Here is a 14767-nt window from a genome sequence, read left to right as displayed (position 1 = left end):
ACGACCACCCACAATAAAAAATATCATTTGCCGCCCGACCCCCCCCACCATTTGATCATTTCTGGAACAGCCCTAATGATATAAAAACCACTGATGATATAAAAACCACTAATGATAAATTTTCCATTAACAAATACATCTGTGTCCTTTTGGGACTAATACCCCTGCGGGGCACACCATAAAATGGATAAAAACAGACTTCCTCAAATTAAACCAGAAGTTGTCTAATCAAATGGTCATCTAGTATATTATCTATTTATTGAAAATGTTGCTTTAAAAAAATTAATGAATCAATCAAATATTGAAATATGATTTTCAGAGAATCAAATTGTTCATTATCATTTCTCTTAATCTGGTACATCGTTTAAAAATTGCTAGAGTATGAACACCCCCTCCCCCACGCCAACAGAAAAATGGCTACAGAGAAAATGGAAATATTCATACATTCACTATAAATCAAACTGTAAGGTACATAAATGTTATTTTACTTTAACAAGAGGCCCATGTAAATACTTCATTATAGCATCCTGTGCAGTTGTGCTCAAAAGTTCAGGAGCTAACTTCCTTAAGTTATCATTTTAAATTGCACTGGCTCTGACCGTCCACCACTTTACTCTCTTGTTTGCTTTATCAAAAACAAAAGTAGGTTTTTAATTAATTTCAAGTTAATTACTGATTAAGTGAAATTTATTTATAGCAAATATTTTATTACAGATTATGAAATTATGAAACAATATTAAAAGTGCAAGTAATAAATCTGGAGCAAGCATTTCAGAGTTTATTGGAAAAACTTATTCATTTATAAGTATAGAAGAGAACAACCTGTACTATGTTCTGTTACAACAACAAAATATCATATTTTGCTGCTAAATTCATTCCTTCAGTATAAACACTCTATCTACCGACTGACAGACATACCAATAGAGCACTCTATATTTGCATAATAATATACCGTTGAGTATGATTCTTTATCGTGCCAATGTTAACTATGACATGGGACCCCTGTTTCAAGGTCATATCTGAAAGACCCGAGACTTTCACTTCTAATGCCATGCACTTAACAAAGTAACAGTCACTACATATAAACATCTTAGATTTGAAGCTGGATTTAAATTTGGACTTTAACATTGTAGCATTTTCTTTAACACTATTTTACAGTTGATTTACACTATCTGTAAGAAATTGGTCAGTCTTACTATGCTTCCTAGCATTTAATTTCCTAATGCTTTTTAATGGCTTAATTGCTTACCTTGTTTGATCTCGTTTTCAATCCGGATGATCTCAAGGACATTTTACAGTACGCCCTTGTTTCATTAACTGATCCCAGATTTCTTGTTTTCTAAAACAATCAAAATACTATCTATGATTAACTGATCCTAGATTTCTTGTTTTCTAAAACAATCAAAATACTATCTATGATTAAGTAAATATACTGAAAAACTGGCCCCAAGACCATAAACTGAGAATAGACTTAAGTCAAAATTTTAATTACTTATATCTTAAGATTTATCTAGCACAGATGTTTTAAAACACTGCGGGTCTATAAAAAATTCAAATGCAATCAATTTTATTTCTTTATAAAAATAATTTCAAAAGTTAGCTGGGTTTCAAATTTAGACTAAAGTCTATTCTCAGTTTATGGTCTTGAGGCCAGGTCTTTCATCTCCTGTAATAGGAGAGTTTCAAGTCGCTGCCAAAACACCATTTCCCTCCTAATCTTTACAATTTAATAGCTCTATGAATTTCTGGTTTCTTGTAAGGTTAATCTAAGTGGAAGAAAATTAAACACATGAAAGATTTTTACACTTTAAATGTACCAAAGCCTACATGATATTTCTAAATATCACTAAAACGCATCAAAGATGCGTATGGCCAAGTTGCAGTTTGGAAAATTATGCACACTTGTACTCATGAAGTAAAAACATGCACATATTTAATATAGTTTATAAGTATGAAGCTTTGAATGGCCGCAATAGGTATTTAGTGTGATAATGACCTTGATCTTTGGATTTCAAAAGCAACATGAATCTTGAATGTCATCAGGATTTGAAGTCTGATAAACATGCACCAGCAAGTACATGTATAAAAGTTAGAGGCAAGCTCAAATCTACAGTACATAGTGAAAAAGAGACTTTGACCTTTTGACCTCAAAATAAATAGGAACCTTCCTCTTTTGGATGTGATCAAAATATGCAAGTCTGACAAAGACGCACCAAGTAGTATGAAAATTAGAGACCGGACAAGCTCAAATCTATGGCATTTATAGCTGCAGAACTGTAGCTCTCTGAAAAATATTTTTTCAGAGAGCTACAGTTCTGCAGCTATGGCATTTAGTGACAAATAGCTGCAATAATGTAGCCCTCTCTGAATTTTTTTTTTTTTTTTTTTTTTTAAGGGAGAGGGCTACAACTCCTTAGGATCTCCGTAATGGTGCAAATGCGGGAGTGATTCACTCCCGCAACATTTGCGGTCATTCTAAACATTTCCTGACTTTCTTTGTACGTAAATAAAATGATATTCTATGTTTCTTAGTCAATATATAAATTTACAACCTGCAACTTAAGATTTGTGAGGCTCTATTCTACCGTTTTCAACAATTTCGATAAATTCCAATTTCTCGATGTTTGATGTACTGAAGTTTCAGCTTCTGATTGTCAAGTCATTTGCATATGCCATATAAGGTAGTATTTACATCAATCGACAAGTATGGAGGCGAAAGCTATTTCGTCGGTATTGAAAAGGTTTGAATTTAATATCAAGTTAAAAACCAAACAGCAGAGTGTAAATTCTTTCTGTAACAATATGGTTTTCCTTTCTTTGTCGAAGTGGCTCGAGTAACTACATTTTCGCGCTGATTGTCAATGTTTAGGTTTTTCATTAGATCCACCTACGAGATCTCGCGATAACAAACATGGCGGAGCAGACGAAGAATTTTGCATGCTGTACATTATATTTAATGAAAAACACCTTTATTAGACATGCCCGAGCACAAAGTCGGTACTCCTTTTGGTGTAAACAATATTTGGGACTAATACACAGAGTTTATTATCGGTTATTCATAAAATTATTTTGCACCATTACGGAGATCCTATGGAATTGTAGCCCTATCCCGAAAACATCAGAATAAAAAAAAATTGGATAGGGCTACATTATTGCAGCTAAGTGACAAAGTGACCTTTGACCTCAAAATAAATAGGATCCTTCCTCTTTTGGATGTGATCATAGTATGTAAGTTTCACAAAGATGCCCCTAGTAGTATGAAAGTTAGAGACCGGACAAGCTCAAATCTATGGCATTTAGTGACAAAGTGACCTTGACCTTTTGACCTAAAAATAAAGAGGAACCTTCCTCTTTTGCATGTGATCATGTTATGTAAGTCTCACAAAGATGCACCAAAAAGTATGAAAGCTAGAGACCGGACAAGCTAATTGTGGATGCCGCCCGCCCGGACGTCCGCCCATCCTTCGCAAATTTAAAAGCCGAGATTTGCTACGCAACTCGGCTAATAAAGTGCACCACCACTGCACATGATACACCCGTCAGATGATTATTAATCATAAACAGATGAGTGTGCACGCGACAAAATTATGTCAACCCTAGGACTGGGTATCGTTTGTAAAATTTCAATACGATAAGTAATTGCAAAAGAGAGAAACGATATGCAATACGAATTGACGATACAATATAATTACATTTACACTTAATTCTGAGGATTAAATTAATAAATGATAATGAAAATAAAGCTTCACCTTTTCCTTTTGTTTCATTTGCATATATTATATTGTTAGCTTGAACTAATTTATCACAAAAGACAATTGTGCATATATTTATCATTTATTTGCTTTTATCAATATTTTTAACATAATATTTCTTTACAAAAACAAAGGTAACTATTTGCTCTGGCTTTAAACAAGCCCTAGTTGCTGATACAATATCTCCTGTTATGCTAAAAATCTGCTCTGAGCCCAAGTCTGAAGAAGCAGACTCTGAGGAAATTTTTTTTTCAGAATGAATATATACAAATAAATTATGAATTCATTTCATTGCTCAAATATTTCTTCGAATTTATTCATACAAAAATCGTGAGTGCCAATCACGTTTGACTATACCATTCATCGATAGATTTTTCCCCACAGTTAGCTTTATGGTGTCATCGCAAATGTGTTGCTAAATAAATTGTACCACAAGAGCTTGCGACCTCTGTTCCACAAACATTACACTTTGGTTTTTCAAGCTAATTTTTTAAAACTGAGACCACGGTATCATTACCACTGCACACTTTGCGTTGGTAAGCAGTCACGAAGCAAATGGCATGTAGATAGTTTGTTTGAATATTTCCAATTTATTTGTTAACTCGTTCATGAAATCTTGCTGTAAGATACGTCAATAACAACTCTTAATATATCAAACAATACGGGGCTCACTGTATCAGTTATCGTATTGCTCAAATATACAGATCTATATCGATAATTGATATATTGATCCAGCCCTAGTCAACCCTGGTGCAATGATTGGATTGTTAATATATCTCTAGAATTGTTTAAATACATACATGTCCAAGATCTAATCCGATTTCGATATCGTCGATATCGACATCTAATTGATATCGTTGATAACGACATTCCCACTATGATATCGTATCGATATCGATTATCTTTATTGTAAATGCGTTTGAATTAATAGTCTTAAAGTATACACAGCATAATGTTTACCTATGATGTCGATATCGATGATATCAACATTATCACAACGATATCGTATCGATAATTTCTATTTGGAATGTGTTGAATTAATAGTCTAGTATACACAGCATAATGTCTGCCTATGATGTCGATATCATTGATTATCATAATTCTCACAATGATATCGTATCGATATTGACAATTTTTATTTTAAATGTGTTTGAATTAATAGTCTTGTCTACACAGCATAATGTAAACACTACGTTAAGCAAAACGATCGTGACTCGACAAAGACACGATATCATCAATATTGACAGGAAGAGAAATTAAACCTATTTCAGTTCTCATACAACCATTACAAAAACGATCATGATTCAATATCGACACAATATTGACGATATCGACAGTAAGAGAAATCATTTCTATTTCAGTTTTAACACTACGTTTAAAACGATCGTGATTCAATATTGACACGATATCATAGATATCGACAGGAAGAGAAATCAAACCTACTTTCGCCCTCATACAACCATTACAAAAACGATCATGATTCAATATCGACACGATATCGTCGATACCGACAGGAAGAGATATCCTTTTTATTTCAGTTCTAACACTACATTAAGAAACATGACTGTGAAAGCATCGTCGGATACCCACAGCTGATCTCATCTTCTACTCATCAGAAGACGAGATCAGCCGTGGGTATCCGACGATGCTGTGAAAGTAGAGAAGAAAAAATAAATTTTTATACATTTTTATTATGTGTGCATATTGGCCCTCCCAAGGGCCTAAACCCCTGATCCAGGAGTCATGATTTTCACAATTTATACATTTAGTTTGTCTCAAATATATATAGCAGTAAAAAAAGATTTTCTAAGATTTAATGCATTTTCACTATATGGCCATATATATTGGCCCTGCCCCAGGGCCTGAACTGAACCCCTGACACAGGGGGCCTGAATTTCACAATTCAGGTAGAGAGCTTCATGGACATCATAATCATGCATTTAGTTTTTCTCAAATATATGTGGCAGTAGAGAAGAAGATTTTCTAAGATTTAATGCATTTTCACTATATGACCATATCGGCCCTGCTCTAGGGCCTGATCCCCTAACCCAGGAGCCATGAATTTCACATTTTGGGCAAAGGGCTTCATGGACATCATAAACATGCATTTTAATTGTTTTCTGAAATATATATGGGAGTAGAGAAAAAGATATTCTAAGATTTAATACGTGTTCACTATATGGTCATATTAGCTCTAATCCTAGGGCCTGAACCCTTCATTTCACAATTTTAGTAGATTTCATGGACATCATAACCATGCATTTAGTTTTTCTCCTACATATGTGGGAATAGAGAAGATTTTTGAAAATTTGGTTTTTTGGGGGGCATATTTTGCCCTGCCCGTGAGACCCCGGGGGAGGTATTGTCATAAATTTTATAATTTATATTTCTCTTATCCTAGAGATGCTTCAAACCAAAAATGGCATGGTTGGCCTTGCAGTTTTCAAGAAGTTAAAAATGTAAAATTGTTAACGGACGACGAACAACGACGGATGAAAACCGATGGCCATAGGTCACCTGACTGACCTAATAAATTTCATCAATGGGGCTGCAGACATTTTTTAGGCACGAGAAAGAAGAAGAAGGAGAAGCAGAAGAATAATAAGAACCGAGAAAAAGCAATGTCTCCAAACTTAATTACCAGTTTGAATACCTTTCCAACCTTTGGTGTTCCAGATGACTTCCTTGATGCCCTTGGATACATCACTCTGTCTTCACAAAAGTCCTTAACAGATAAATTAATAATGAACAAACACCAGCATGTCAATACTGTAGACAGGGTTATTTTTGCCCCATGTTATTTTCGCCTGATTACTAAGTGTACTTACCGACACTTTCGCCCCGTTTTAAATTCACTCAGACATAGTTGTGTTAAAAGAGAGATATAAGAGAAAACAGTTTCGCTCACTCTTAAATTCCGTCAGTAACGGGGACGAAAGGGGCGAAAATAAAATGGGGGCAAATATTGATTTTCCTGTAACAGTAAATGATTCTGACAGTTTAGAATTTCACTAGTTTTGTTGTTTGCAGCGTACATTAGTTTTGATTCTGACCACCCAAAGTTTAGAATTTCACTAGTTTTGTTGTTTGAAGTGTACATTAGTTTTGATTCTGACCACCCCCAGTTTAGAATTTCACTAGTTTTGTTGTTTGCAGTGTACATTAGTTTCATCACTAGTTCTACAGCATACTAGATCTACAGCAATTATTCCATTTAAACCAAATGAAATTGAGGTTAGTGGAACCAGCTTACCTCATCACTGTCCTGTTCAACCTTGATACTCTCTACTTCGCTGTCATTTTCCTCCCACAAGTCTCCATCATTCTCGGAGTCCATCCCATCACTCTCCGACTCTGGCTGGTATTCATCAGAGGATGACAAAAAGTCCCCATCTGAACTCATCACCACCTGATAAGAAAGATCAGCTTGACAAACTCAATTTAGAGCACATCCAGAATTTACACTCACTACAATAAACTGTTGCAAAAGTATGTAATACAGGGTGTATTGAAAAAACTAATAAATGGATGACAGCAGCCCACATCCATCTCCAAATGTTGTCTCAGAGAGCAAAACTGAATTTGGATCAATCAAGCACTAGAGCTGTCCTAATCATACAAATATCCCTATACCATCACATTCTCACCCCCTGTCAAATCTGAGTACAGATAAACAAGAGGCCCATGGGCCACAATGCTCACCAGATTCACATTGGCCCTGCTGTTCTTCATCAGAGAATTTAAGATTTTTACAATCTTTATACCCATGAAAATTTTTGACCCCATATTATGATCCCACCCTAGCTCCAAAGGGTCATGACTTAACAAAGGGATGCATTTATAACAATATTACTAACATGGTCTTGCTGTTGTGTTCTGGAGAAGATATTTAAAAAGAATTTTTTTGTCTACAGGTGACTCGATCTTGATGGTTTGAACTTCGATCTCTTGAGGGTCTTCATTTCTTGAAGTGAAATCATGGTCCTATTTTTTTCTTTATATAACTAAGCATATTTACTTTCCATTTCTCCAACTTTCAATCTCTTGAAGTAAAACTGGGTTTCACGGTTTTTCACTCTCAATCTCTCAAAATGATGGTAGCGTATGCACACCATCAATCAAATGCATAATTATTTCCGCTTGGACCTTACCTGGATGACTTTGAATGCCTGAGTCTAAAGTGGTCGTGGTAATTTGGTGGTTACATAGGTGCCTGTGCTTCTGTATTGGGGGGGGGGGGTTATAGTTAAAAATGTTAAGAAACAAACAACAGATGCAACAAGAGGTACTGTGAGCAATGCTCACTAAGAATACCCCCCGCTTACCCCAATCTCCCAAAGGGTGTTGGTAATAGGTATAAACTACCTCTTTTCTGAGTGTAAAAAACAAATGGCATGATAAACCGAACCATATTGCTACTTCTATGTCCAGTGTGCGTGACCTTTGACCTTTTGACCCCAAAATCAATAGGGAACATCTTCATCCCATGGGTAGTCCATATGTATGATATGGTGATGGTAGGTGGAAAGGATAACGCTTTAGAGCCCGGAAACCATATTGCTACTTCGATGTCCAGTGCTCTTGACCTTTGACCTTTTGACTCCAAAATCGATAGGGAACATCTTCATCCCATGGGTAGTCCATATATATGATATGGTGACGGTAGATGGAAAGGATAATGCTTTAGAGCCCGGAAACCATTGCGTCTACAGACGGACGGACAACCCGATTCCAGTATACCCCCCCCCCCCCCCCCCCCCACAACTTGTTGCGGGGGGTATAACAAGGAAAGACAAGAAAAGCAATAAATGTATCATTATGACAAAATGTTCCCCACACAGAAATGTTTGAAGGTACATATTCAGATCAAGCATGTTACTAATCCTGGATATACTTGCTGCTGTGGAAAAATATTTGAGAAAACCATTGTGCGAAACTAACTTTTCAATCCTGTAGGCATTTGATCCACAATCATTTTATTTCCTATAGACCACCCCAAATTCCTGTAGACCAAAATAACAAGAGCAACGCCAACGTGGCATAATACGCCCGTAGATTTTGCTCAAGAAAACATATTTTAGTGGGATTCATATTTTTGTATCCTGCCCACAAGGTTTTCCTAATAAGTGATACTATGACCTTGACCTTTGACCTTGAAAAACAATAGGCACCTTCCTCTCATCATGATGATCAAATATACCAAGTTATAATATCCTGGAGCTTACGGTTTGGTTTGTATCCTGCCCACAAGGTTTTCCTAATAAGTGATACTACAACCTTGACCTTTGACCTTGAAAAACAATAGGCATCTTCCTCTCATCATGGTGATCAAATGTACCAAGTTGTAAAGTCCTAGGGCTTATGGTTCAGTCTGTATCCTGCCCACAAGGTCCGGACAGACGGACAGACAGACGGACGACGCCATACCATAATACGTCCCGTCTTCGACGGGCGTATAAAAACACTAAAATTAGCAAATGAAAACTAAGTGCTATGCAGGAACCTTGCAAATATTACAAACATTGATTGGTCAGCTATTTTCAGCATTTTAAAAGAATGATTAAAGCTTTGGAAAGTTTGCGCTTGGTGGGTCCCCCCATCTCCTCACAGAAGAAGTCCTGTGGGGATCCGGGTTAGAATAGGTCTTTAGTACCCCTTGCTTGTCGTAAGAGGCAACTAAATGGGATGGTCCTTTGGATAAGACTGCAATATCCGAGGCCCCATGTCACAGCAGGTGTGGTACGATAAAGATCTATCCATATTCAATGGCCGTAAGCAATGATGCTATCATAAACCCTAATTTTGCACCCCTTTACCAGCAATGGTGACGTCTCCATATCAGTGAAAGAATCTCAAGCGGGACCTTACAGATAGCAAAAACGTGTTCCTGTAGAAATGGCCACCCAGTTCCCTAAAGTAATTACAAAGACTATGATTAAATGAGATCACTACTGGTAATGAAACTTGGATTTATTTTTTTAAACTCGATACTGACGCCAACGACGACAGACAACAGACAAATTTTGATCAGAAAAGCTCACTTGAGCCTTCGGCTCAGGTGAGCTAAAAATTCAAAATCCCTGCTGGACTTGAACTTGCGATCTAAAGTTTAGCAGTCGACATGTTAACCTACTTAGGCCATATCTAAAAATATGTTTGTTTCCCCTCTCCTGACCCTAAATTTCAGAGGAGGGTCGGTAGGTAAAAATTTTTTTAGCCAGCAGAATTTTATTTAGTATGAAATCCCTGTGACCATTAACAAAGCCCAATACCAAAACGTCATGAAGCACATTGATCATTCCGTTTCTTCGTCAAGTCGGTACTTGAGTAAAGTTCTGCTTTGATTGTCACATTCAGCAATTAGGGGAAGGTGTTGATACTTTGGACAGTACTCCATGTTATTCAGAAATGCTCAGTATCTAACCATTGAATATAGACATATTTTACATGTATAACGGTTGATTCTACAAACACTCAAGTTTCATTGGATTTATTCTGCTATTTATGCCATATACAACACTTAAATAAAGTCAGGCAGAATGTTGTAACTACAGACAATGGTGTTATTTCGGACGGGACACATGGTGTTATAACTTCGGACAGTTAGTAAATTCGGTTGCTGCTAATTCTGTGGCTCACTGGCATTTTAATTTTTTATGCTTTTGTCTGTGCACATTATGTTAATTTATATGTGGTAGTGATTTTGATTTTGTTTATAATTTTTTTATTGTAGGCTTATCGCCAAGTTATCGGTAGATCTAACTTTTACCAGAAATTGTTTCAACAGGACTTGATTTTGCCGATCAAACAAAATGGATGCTGACATCTTTTAGAAGGTCATTTATTTAAATCAACCAATCAAAGCTTAGTTACACAAGCGCATATAATTAGGTGTTTTCCAGTTTGTAAATATATCAAGTTCGGAAATAAGTTTGAATTTGACACCTGGATATAATATACTTATTGACTGTCGAAAATATCACACCGTCCCAAATATAAACACTTTCCCCTACTCAAGAACACAACTTGCACACCCAGATTCCCCGAAGTCTCTTGTCTCTTCACTCATCGTGTAGACAACATTTCTTCATCTCAATCTAGCAGACCACCTCTATTCGTATTTTTTTGGGATCGAAACCAAGGAAGATTTAGAAAATTCTGGTCATTATAATATGCTGATCTGTACCTGAAACGACCCTGAAATTTTCCAGAAATAAAAAAAACAATGCGCCATAATGACGGAATAAAAACTTTTGGGTCGGTGCGACTTTCTCAGACTCGGTCAGGCGAGGGGAAACAAACAATATTTTTATTTTGGCCTCAGTCAGGCATTTAAATCGAAAAGGAATAGATACAATATCATATTGCTGATATTTATATTTTAAGCCATGTTTTAAAAGTACGTAAGCCAATATGACAATGTAGTACACCTCCTTAATGCCTGCAAGGCAGCTTTGACATTCAGTGTCGGCCATGGCTGACAGAGATGGCAAGGCTAGGGTGAAACCAAGGGCTGTGTAGTTATCAGGCAAGACCTTGACAGTGATGTTTGATGAAGGATTGAGGTTTGGAGCTTTTCTTAACACAAATGCCTGAAAATTGGTCATGTAGGTGATGATTGGTTTTGGTGGGTGTCATTCTGATATAGAGTTTGTTAGTGTGCGCAGACTGTTAAATACAGTGCTGTCATGTAGGTTGTCGAAGCACTCTCATGGTGATCACTTTTGGAAGGCGGGAATACTCCTTAATATAAATAAACATTCTCCAACCCTGTTCATGCACAAAATGCTGAGTGATTTGTTTTAAACCCTAATGAATAAAAAGCACAGAACAGGGTTCGAAATTAACTTTTTAAAGCACTCTCATGGTGATCAGACCATTGACTTCCAATTTTCACTAGTCCATAAAGCATTTCACTAGTCATAAAAATTATGGCGTAAAATGCCAACACAGAACTTCACTTCATCATCATCAATTTATTTAATGATATTGTGTGCATCCAACTGTAACAAACTATTACAATTGTTTCAAAAATACATGTAAGCAACCACACTTAACAGCATCTTTTCAGAGCTGCAGCTTCGTCAGTCAACTTTCCAATTACATGAACCTTGAAACAGTCGCTTTTTGTGTCAAATGCCGTATCTTTTTCTTTCTTTGAAATGCTGGAGTTATCTAATATCTGAGGGGGTGGGGGTGGGGGGGGGTGGGTGTTGTTTGGGTTTCCAACTTTGATAAAACTTCCATTTGGCGGGAGATCAAATCATGATCAAGAAAATTTTTAATTGTGCATTTGTTTTTCATTCAGTTTAAACATCTCAAAGACTCAGAAAATGTATACTGAAACCTGAACCATCCAGATTTTAGCTAGTCCATAAGGACTTATGGCATACAAAGTTTACTAGTCCGACACATTTTTTACTAGTCTCGGACTTATGGACATGAGCTAATTTCGAACCCTGCAAAATGCAAGACATTTGTACAAAACAAGCAATATTAAGGAGCACTAGTACCTCTGCTATGTTGGTTTCTGCTTACCTCTTCCTCCTCTGACCAATCATTATCAACTTTACATAGGAAGTACGGGTGTGGACTACCGCCCGTGTTTACATCCCCTGGCTCTGAAGTGACCTCTGCTGCATTGTTTGAAACATTTAAAGATACAGTGGAATCATCCACATCAATGTACACCTTTGGTTGTCCACATCCAGATCTCCTTTTTGAAGGCATGATGTTAACTAAGAAGATAAAGTTTTGTGTCTTTAATAACATATTGGTCTTTATCCTCAGTTATATAACTGACATGGAACATTATAAACAAGAGGTCCACAGGTCTTATAGGTTGTCCTAGTATTAGTTCAAAGTATCACTAGTCCCAAGAGCTATGAAATCTAGAAAAAAAAATACTGTTTTGAATATTTAAGCCAAATTCCAATACATGTATTCAGCAACAGTATAAAACAAGATCTCTTTAGTTTCAATTTAGTATCAACAGCATTAAAAAAGCAGTTTTTGAAATCCACTGGCTCCACCAGTAAAACTGATAAATATTTCTGAAGTCCAGTGATTTTTTGTACAAAATCGGTTCAAAGGACCAGTAATGTGTAAACAATCAATTCAGAACTTTAACCTTTAACCTTTCTACATGCATGGTTTTTATATGTAGTTGTTAAATCAACTAAACATTTGAATCTGCGTATATAAATGAGTAAATTCAACTGCATTGCTGATCCAAACATTTAAAAAAAAGAATAAATATTACAAGTGTGAAAATAGACAAATTTCCTTTTCATATTTTCCAAGATCATATTCGAATCATAAGCGGATATGGATGGAAGCCGCTAAATAATACAAATTTTGTCACATGAATTTGGCTTTGTCATGTGGTCAGATGTATCAGTGAGTCTAATGGAATTCCCGGTAGTGGCTCCATTGCTGTTCACACAAATGCATGCACCTAAGTCTGCTCATTCAATAATGCATATGAAGCCACATGGATGCATGGTTTGAATAATGGTTAGAATTTACTATTACCCCGGTCATGAGTCAGTGAATTGGTTTTTTCTTTCCATTCAAGTAAATGTAACTAAACTACTATTTCGAAATATCTGTTCAGACCAGTAAATTTCACTTGACCAGAATTTTTTTTATTTCAAAAACTCTGATGTTTTACACATGACATATACACTAATCTTTATTTACCAAGTTTGACCCAACCCTGGAGTCAGAAACTCTACCCCCAGTACACTGTATCATGAAATTTACAATTTCTGTGAGGCCTTCCTGCTTACATCACTAAGCATTTTGCTTTCCTTAAAGATATGCCGTTCTAGAGGAGAAGATTTTTGAAAATTGCCCTGCCCCTAACGCCCAGGGAGTGAAGGAGTCCTGAAATTTAAAACTTATGTCCCTCTTGTCCCAAAGATACTTCACATAAAATTTATCATTATCATACAGTAAAATAAAGTACTGTTAAACAAGAGATGATTGTAAAACACATATGCCCCCCATGGTGCAAAATTGAAAAGGGTTATACACACACCTCATTTAATTGATAGTATTATCATCAATTCAAAATATTGAGCACACAATATCTTCCTATGTCAAGAGTGAATTGACCATGTGACCTAAAATTCAATAGGGGTCATCTACTCCTTATGCTGTACCAGTGTACCAAGTTTGGTACGTGTCAATCAAGCAAATAATTCTTAAAATATAGGAGACAATATATTACTATATCCAGTTCAACTATTGATTTTTGACCTCAAAATCAATATGGTCATCCTCTCCTAAAGATGTACCAATGTACTAAGTTTGATGTCTGTCAAGTAAAAGGGTTATCAAGTGGACAGTATATTACTATGTCCAGTTTGACCCTTGACCTTTGATCATGTGACCTCAAAATCAATAGGAGTCATCTTCTCCTGAATATACACCAGTGTACTATTTAAAGTTTGATGTCTGTCGAGCAAAGGGTTCTGAAGATTTTGAGCAGACAGTATATTCCAATGTCCAGGTTGACCCTTGACCTTTAAACATGTGACCTCAAAATCAATAGGGATCATCTTCTCCTGAAGACGTACCAGTGTACCAAGTTTGATGTCTGTCAAGGAAAGGGTTCTCAAGATATTGAACGGACAGTATATTCCTATGCCCAGTTTGACCCTTGACCTTTGCTCATGTGACCTCAAAATCATTAGGGGTCATCTTCTCCTGAAGACGTATCAGTGTACCAAGTTTGATGTCTGTCAAGAAGAGGGTTCTCAAGATACTGAGCAGACAGTATATTCCCATGTCTAGTTTGACCCTTGACCTTTGACCATGTGACCTCAAAATTAATAAGAGTCATCTTCTCCTGCAGATCTACCAGTGTACTAAGTTTGATATCTGTAAAGAAAACGGTTCTCAAGATATTGAGCAGACATTATATTCCTATGTCCAGTTTGACCCTTTATCTTTGACCAAGTGACCTCAAAATCAATAGGGGTCATCTTCTCCTGAAGACGTACTAGTGT

The 14767-nt window shown here is 36.3% G+C and overlaps 1 protein-coding gene across 1 annotated transcript in view; it reads right to left on the bottom strand.

Moving 5' to 3' along the window:
• The window catches only part of LOC125656410 (uncharacterized), a 100824-nt gene that overhangs the window by 76144 nt on the left and 9913 nt on the right, over positions 1-14767 (bottom strand). The window contains exons 2-5 of the mRNA XM_048887016.2: positions 12291-12490; positions 7006-7161; positions 6406-6477; positions 1250-1339 (exon numbers count right to left, since the gene is read on the bottom strand). Coding sequence (XP_048742973.2) covers positions 1250-1339; positions 6406-6477; positions 7006-7161; positions 12291-12482 — 510 coding nt within the window. The 5' untranslated portion in view covers positions 12483-12490. The remainder of the gene's footprint in view (positions 1-1249; positions 1340-6405; positions 6478-7005; positions 7162-12290; positions 12491-14767) is intronic.

This window comes from Ostrea edulis, chromosome 7 (assembly GCF_947568905.1).
Source record: "Ostrea edulis chromosome 7, xbOstEdul1.1, whole genome shotgun sequence".
Lineage (NCBI taxonomy): Eukaryota > Metazoa > Mollusca > Bivalvia > Ostreida > Ostreidae > Ostrea > Ostrea edulis.
Note: the sequence above shows the minus strand (reverse complement) of the source record. Positions and strands in the feature narration are given on the sequence as shown.